At 35.6% G+C, this 8,275-nt stretch overlaps 1 protein-coding gene across 1 annotated transcript; it reads right to left on the minus strand.

The window, feature by feature from the left end:
* Positions 1 to 4,956: 4,956 nt before the first annotated feature.
* LOC130549013 (uncharacterized) lies at positions 4,957 to 7,944 on the minus strand. The gene is made up of 4 exons (XM_057326144.1): positions 7,410 to 7,944; positions 7,152 to 7,310; positions 6,891 to 6,986; positions 4,957 to 5,846 (listed from the first exon to the last, which is right to left on the minus strand). The coding sequence occupies exons 1-3, from the start codon at positions 7,926 to 7,928 to the stop codon at positions 6,966 to 6,968; spliced, it is 699 nt and encodes a 232-aa protein (XP_057182127.1). The 5' UTR covers positions 7,929 to 7,944; the 3' UTR covers positions 4,957 to 5,846; positions 6,891 to 6,965.
* Positions 7,945 to 8,275: the final 331 nt, after the last annotated feature.

The following is an 8,275-nucleotide window of genomic DNA, read 5'->3' on the forward strand; positions in this document are numbered from 1 at the left end:
TTTTCTTCAGGATATTGTTTCCGCATCTCCTGTAATTTATTATTGGAATAGTTTTTTCAAAAATTTGAACTGGAAAAAGATTTGGTCTTTGCAAAATAAATATTTTATTACTAATAAAGTAAAGGAAGTGTCATTCAAAATAATTAATAAATTTTACCCCGTCAAGCACTTCTTGTTGAAATATAAAAGTGATATTGATACAAGATGTTCGTTTTGTAAAGTTGGCAAAGAAACAGTGTATCATTTATTTTGGTCATGCCATTATACTGAATTTTTTTTTAAAGATATAAGCTCATTTCTTAATGAGAATATTGAGAGTGGGTTCTCAATAACTTTTAAGGATATTATTTTGGGATATTATGAATCTGACTTGACCAATGTTTGTTTTATTGTTAATTTTTTTTTCTTTGTAAATTTTACATACATAAATGTAAATTCGCAAATAATAAGCCATTATATAAGATCTTCCGAAAAGATCTTAAGTTATACCTGGATTCTATTTCACCTTCTTTAAATAAGAAAGCCATTAATACGATTTCAGTTTGTAAACACTTTAATTTATATACTGTAACTGATGTGTAATTTAATTTCTTACCCTCGTGTTTCGTTTGTTTTAATTTTTTTTTTAATTTTTTTTTTTCTTCTCTTTTACTTTTGTACACTTCAATCTTTTTCTATGTTCTATGGTGATGATATGGAACATACTTTTTAGATCCTTAATGCATTGTATACTTTGCATGTGAAAATGTTTACTTAAGTTTACCTGTATGTGAACATGTCTTGTATTTCTTTGAAGTTCAACAACAACAATAAAAAATATCCTTAATCCTGAATAAAAGTAAAAATGTACATTCAAAAAACGCTCCCTTGATTGGTAAACCTAAGGCAAAATGGCTGCATTCAATAGGAGGAACAAAAACCGGGACTAAAACATGCAATTATTTGCTGAAACTACAAGCAGCTGGACTCGACAGCAGAGGTGGGTAGAGTAGCCAAAATCTTTACTCAAGTAAAAGTAGCCTACAAGTAACTAGAGAAATTGTTACAAAAGTAAAAGTCACTATTTTAAAATTTACTTGAGTGAAAGTAAAAAAGTATGCAATGAAAAAACTACTCAAGTAGCTAGTTACATAGTTACTTTGTATCTGATTATATAGGCCTACAACATAAAATTAATCACTTATTCGCCGATTTATTGTTTTATTTACTTATGCATGCCTTTATTTAATCACTCGTTGCTTTATTTATTCACGCATAAGATACGTGTCAACCTCATAAAATCATGTCCAAACATGATCTCCGGAAAAGAGAGAAAAATGTTCGGTAACCGTACGGGCAAAAGTTCAAGAGTTCAACTCCAGACGTGGGCAATCCCTCACGACGTGGACAGATACTGTCAAAGGGCAAAAGTTCAACACAAAGGGGGCAGTCCCTCACAATGGGGCGGATACGGTCAAAGGTCAACGCAAAGGGGGCGGGCCCTCACAACGTGGGTGGTCCGGAAGTAATTCAACCCCCCCTCCCCCCCCGCAAAGGTCAAGGGTCACCATCAATCATTTTGACACAATGACCCCTATATTTACTACTCATGAAAGATCAAAAAAATGTTGTGTTATTATTTTAGACACATTATGTTTGTCAATACCCTTGACTTAGATGAAGATCAGATAACATTTTATGACAAATTTATTCAGAAAACCATGAAATTCCAAATGGTTCACATACTTTTTCTTGCCACTGTACATACACTGTAAAAAATCCCGTTAAAACAGATGAAGTAATGGCAGAAAAATACCAGTACATTTTCCTTTATTTTACAGACATTTCCGTTAATGCTATGTAATTTAATTCAGTTCAAAATGTAAAATACAAGTGAAACAACTGTAAAAAATGAATACGGAAAATTCCTTCATATTAATACAGTATATTGTGCCCTGTTTTTACGGATTTTTTTAGTGTAGGCAATGTTTATGATGCATCTGCTGATGAGAACGATTCTGCATGACGCATTTAAAAAAAGAATAGAGTTTTAAAAAACATAATTAAAAAGCATATCATACATGTTAACGCACAGCTTTATTGTAGGCTAAATAAAGTGCATTCATTATTACTGCAAAAGCTGCATATCAAGCAGAGCAAGTCTGACTATTGCGTTAAAGGAATTAACGTACTGTACTAGAGAAAATAAAGTGTGGGACTTGATTGATGTTAAGGGTTATTCAAAGATGTTAAGACACAACAATGATCTGACTGAAACATCCAAAGTGCGCACATCAGAATGTATGTTTCCTGCAAACATAATTATGTCTCAAGTGAATGCTTGGTGAAATGCAGGGGGAAATATTTGATCCGTCCAGGTCTTAAGGCCTTAACTCTCGATGTCAGTCAAATAAATAAAATAAAATAAAAATAAATAAAAAACATAGACTACCTATTTTTGAGTTGGTGTGTGCCAAATTTTCTGGAATTGGATGCAGTAATTTTTTACATAAAATTCACTTGAAAAAAGGATTTTCATAAAAATCTTTATTCCACCAATCAAAACATAGTAATATCAATGGCCACTACAAGGATTTAGTACCAAGGCCATGGCGAATTAGATCCTGGCTCAGCTCATCAGTGATTGGGTGAGAGCAGTTCAAACTTATTGGCTGTGGAAATCAGCGGGAGGGGCTCATTATACAACAGACAAAATGCCGTAAAAGACGTGCGCTCTGTGCAACCAAAACGGCGTTTTTTACGCTGTCATATGGCCAGACAGCGACGCAAAAGGCGGCGCTTTTCGGGGTGCCTTAAAACGCCATTAAATACGGCGTTATGGACGGCTTTTCGCGTGGTTTTCACGGCGTTTGGATGTAAACGCGTTGCGTAATTCTGAACCATTTTGCTTTTTTCTTCCTGCATGCATAAAAAAAATCTAATTTTTTATATAGCGCTTTTCGCAATTTGCATTGTTCAAAAGCAGCTTTACAGAAAGAAAATCTATAAAAAACAAACAAACAGAAAAACCTTAAGGTAAAACACAGTGCATGGTGTTTGTAGAACAAGCAAGGTCGTTCTAATTAAGCTATGTTAACGGAATTTAGCGAACCTTAATCTAATAACATAATATATTATTTTATTTTATTAATTTATTACCTATAATAAAGGTAACATAAATAGGTAAGAGAACAAGAGTTAGAAGAGTAATTTATTCGTAACAGAAAACAGTATTTACCTATAATGCAGTTTTGCATAAGTCAGAAACTCCACCCAAACTGAAACTGAGATATCATCCCATATAAATTAAATTATATGAGAGAATGTGGCGTCATACGTCTAAATGCAGATTAAAGGTTGAAAATTACTTTAATCAAAATAATCATTACAAGAAATAAAAAAAGATAAAAAATTCCAAGCTCTGTATAGTGTGCTTATCCAGAGGTGGTAGAGTAGCCAAAATCTTTACTGCAAGTAAAAGTACAAGTAACTAGAGAAATTGTTACTCAAGTAAAAGTAAAAGTCACTATTTTAAAAATTACTTGAGTAAAAGTAAAAAGTATGCAATGAAAAAACTACTCAAGTAGTTAGTTACTTAGTTACTTTGTATCTGATTATATAGGCCTACTACATAAAATGATATTAACGCCAATATTTTAATATTACATTTTAATCAATATTTTTAATTATCATAAGCAGATATCTTTGCAATATACTAGAGAGACTAAAGAATAGACAAACACAGAAGAGACAAGCATTTCTGTAAATTTCATCTAGTCCTGATGTCAATGTAGTTTACACAACTTATTTAGAATAATAGACCATGTCAAACTAAAGCATGAACTAAACTCAGAGCATTTCCTAAGATGATCTAGAACATCTGCAGTGCTCTCTTAAATGAAATACACATTTTTGAACAAAGCTCGTGTTTTCTCGTGTTGTGTCACGTGTGTGTTGTGAAACGCTCTTACTTGTAAACAAACAGTAAACAGTGAACCACACGCCCATCAACAAGTTTTCTTCCTTCTGTTCTTCAAATGTATATTTCTGCAAGCCCACGTCTCTGTGTCTGACAGGTAACGCGCATGTTGCTGTGTCTGACGAACAGGTCGCGCGGGTGCACGCATATGGCGGGCATTTATCATTGCTGGCAAACAATGTGACACATTTGCCGTTTTGATTGTATAGATATAGATTAATATCCACTTCATCCAACGCTCTTTGTGTTCTGCGTGTTCTTAAACTTCACGCTACGAGGAGTGAGTAATCCTGCTTCAGATGATTCAGATCGTGCTGCGAACTGAACAAATCATTTGAACTGATTCATTAGCTCATTCAAATGGTTTTGCCCATTGTTCAATTAATGCTTTCAAAAGAATCGACTCAAACGAATCGATCACTCGGTAATGCCCGCAAAAAGAGACGACAACCTTGAAATAAACAACGCATTTTATAATGCATATTTTAAAATGAAGGAACGAAGGAACGTCACGCAATGTAAGTTATGTAACGAAGTAAATGTAGCGCGTTACTACCCACCTCTGCTTAGCACACTGTAAAAAATAAAAAGTTGAGTCAACTTAAAAAAATAAAGCAACCAGCTGCAAAGCATTTTTGAGTTTACTCAACTTCGGTGGTTGAAGTTGTGCCAAATCATTTTTGAAAGTTCAGTGAAGGTTGATATGTTATTGAGCGAACTTTAAAAAACGAGTAGCCACAACTGCATGGGCATGAAGTTCAGTCAACTCAAAAAAGCTTCGCAGCTGGTTGCCTTGTTTTTTTAAGTTGACTCAACTTTTTATTGTTTTAAGTTGATTCAGCATTTTTTTCATCTTTTAATTTAGCTTTGAATATTCTTGCATCCAAATTTCTCAGCCATGCTGTAAGCCATGCTATAAAAACAATACAAAAGACTATGCCATCATTACAGAAATTTTTTATTAACGATTGGTCACACTGAGGACCCTAAGTGGCAAAAGAACACTTTCTTGGAATTTTTTTAAAGTGCCATTACAGCACAACATCTTTTTAAAGTGCAAGAGCAACAGTGTTAAAGTGCTGCATCAATGAAGACTTCAGAATTCTACAAATTGCAATGTGTTTGAGCAATCCAGTTTCACAACTGTAAAAACAGCATTTAAGATACATTACATAAAAACTGAAAAGATTTCCTCCTTTGACATATGTTGAACTTTTACGAAAATGTCAGCTGGAGGAACAATGGGAACAGCTTAGTGCTTGCCCTTCTCTGTATGCTTATCTGTGCTATTACATCACAACTTCTTTTAAAAGTGCTAGAGTAACAAAGTGCGCGAGTAACAGTCTTAAAGGGCTTTGTAATATGAACAAGACTTACATTTCTAAAACTAGGAACAAATGTATTTGAGCAATCCAGTTTTACAACTGTAAAAACATTTAAGGTTCATTACATTAAAACTGAAATGATTTCCTCTTTTGACATGTTGAACTTTTATGGAAACATCGGCTGGAACAACAGGAAGAGCCTAGTGCTTGCCCTTATCCGTATGCTTATCCGTATCCAGCTATTTAGTCATTAACAGTTTGTTTTTGAAGGACTGGACTCTTGCTGAGCACTGGGGGTCAAGACCAATAAACACCTTTTGAATCATTTCAAAGGTGTACTTGAGTTCTTTAGGATAGTTCATGTTCAGGGCATAAATCAAGCCGAAGAGAAGAGCCATAGCAGTGGGAAGGTCTTGCACATTATCCAGCACGATGTGCTCCTCTAGAACCAGAGACAGGCACCTTACATTTGTGTTTGAGTGGATGGTCGCAACGTCATCTTCAACAATGGTTAAGATCCCCATCTTCATCCCCTTTGTATGATTTTCTTCTGGCTCTGTGTCCTGCAGTAAAAAGCACCATAAAACGTGGTCAAAAAACGTATTTATATAAGTAAATCATTCCATTTGTTGTTTATATTTCTATATTTATTTTCTGATGTATTATTTCATGTTAATCTCTGTCACGGTCCCACTGTCTTGTTTATGAAATTCTAGTCGTGTGGCGGGATCGGGGCAGAGTCCTTAGGTTTTATGTGAGAAAACCATGAGTTGTTTGTTTTTACTTCTCATGTGTTTTCTCGTGTCTCGTCATTGGCTCCTCTCGTTTCCTTGTTATCTTTCCCTGAGTGTTTTATTACCCACACCTGCCCTGTGTCATTATCCCTCGTTTGTCTCTCCCTATATATACCCTCATGTTTCTTTGTCTTGTGGCTCGTGGATTGTTCTGTGCATGTGGTTGTACCTGTTCCTGTCCATGCCAGTGTTCTGTTGAAAGCCCTAGTCAAGTCAAGTTTTTTGTAAGTTCTTTAGTAACGTTTGTGTAGTATTGTTCTTTTATCTTGGCTTAGTGTTTTTTGTCCAGTGTACTTTATTGTCTAGTTTTTGGTTTTCCCCATCGCGGGTCTTTGTTTTGTGTTTTGATTATTTAAATAAACGTTATCTGTTAACCCCTTCACTGCCTGCCTGCCTGCATCTGGGTTCTTCCACGCACCGCCGTGACAAATCTCAATTACTTTTGGCTTTTACTACATTACTGCTTAATCTTATGATTGTGTTTTGTTCTGTATTTTTTTCACAGGTTGGAGATCAGATGGATTGTCTCCGACAGTGTCCTTTCAATGTCTCAGGGCAGTGTTATACAGCAGTAATTGATTATTATCTATACTTTAGAATAACACTTTGTATTGTGCTTTCAGATGAAATCAGAAATCCAAACACTGAGAAACTCAAATGAATAAACTACTTTTTACCATCACTTTGTCTCCTATGTCATGGCAGATAGTAAAGTTAGTGGATTAGTTTTGGATTCCAGATAAAGCTGTTATCCCCTGATAGGATCTGGAGATGGATTTGAAGTATAATGTATGTGCTGATAAATCATCTTACCAGGCAAGTCTTCAGGAAATGTTCAGACTTTTCCCTCAAAAACAAAGGTAGACCTTCGAGAGCTGTAGCCTTTCTTTAAGCAAGCACATCGGAGGTCTGCGAGACAAAGAAAGACAAATATGGAAAAAATGATATGCATCAAACTGTGTTTAGGTCGATTCTCAAATTCCTATATTATACACTAATACCTACGTTACACACAAACAAATCATAATAGGTTGTCCTTAACGACAGATTTAGGAACACAATTTAAATAATTACCTGATTATCAAATTGGTCCAGGAGGGTCTTCATATCATCTTCATGTGCTCCGCCGCGTACCCTATATAACTTGATCATCTGCGGTGCATATTCATCCAGATAAGAGAAAAATGTACTCTTCAGGTTTGTTTGTGTGATTCTGTAAAACTCAGCACATATCTAAAAAAAAAACAATTAACAATAAGAATACAGTAAGTGTACAGTAAGTCCACTCATTTTACAAGGAAGACAAAACACAAATTAATCTTTAAAACTTACTTGATCTTCCAAAAACAATGCTGGCCATTGTTTTAGGATATCAGCTACAAGAGGTTCTTCTTCAACTATCTCCTTCCTTCTCAACGAGAATGTCAATTCCATTTTCGAGTCAACAAATGCCATGTTGAGACGTTTCTTCTTCAATTCCTCCTGTAATGCTTCCTTTTCTTTTTGAAGGGAAGAATCAGTCTGCCCAAGTGGGTTGTCTGGGAGAAAGTTTACCTCACATCTCTTTGCTTTTTTAAGCCGACTAGTATTCTCATTTGCTCTTTTCTGGTTTACAGCAACTTCAGAGCAACCTACAGATCGTAGTTTCTGGCGGTAGTTGCCAACCTTGTATTTGATGCTCATAGTCCAGCTGTGATAACCTGTTCCTGAGCCCGGATCCTTGAGACAAGGATGCATTTCAATCAGAGCAGCAGACACTGACTCCAACTCTTGACAGTTTGGATATGCTTTGAATGCAAAAATTGCTTGAGCTATGTTATCTAAGATGTCCATCTTCATTTCCCTTGGCATTGCAAGCAATGTTCCATCTTCTTTAAATTTCCCATTCCCTTTGGCAAGCCGTAATTCGACATCATAAGAGAACTTGGGAATCGGGAAGGTAGATGGCCACTGAGAATTTTCACGCTGTCTGATAGTCAAGGATGAGGAACTCTGGTTTGAGCTGCTGGATGGAGATGACATACTGGCAGTATCTAAAGAGGAAATTGAGATGTCAGATTCTGATTCTTCAGGGACTTTCCAAAGGATCTTCAGCACTGCTCTATCTGGTGGAAGCTCTGCTATATTGGTCAAGTTACAGAGTTCATTGCCAAATTCAGGATCCTCAAATTGAATAAAGAAGTCATCCTTGATTTCGA

The sequence above is a fragment of the Triplophysa rosa genome, linkage group LG2, assembly GCF_024868665.1.
Source record: "Triplophysa rosa linkage group LG2, Trosa_1v2, whole genome shotgun sequence".
Taxonomy (NCBI): Eukaryota; Metazoa; Chordata; class Actinopteri; order Cypriniformes; family Nemacheilidae; genus Triplophysa; species Triplophysa rosa.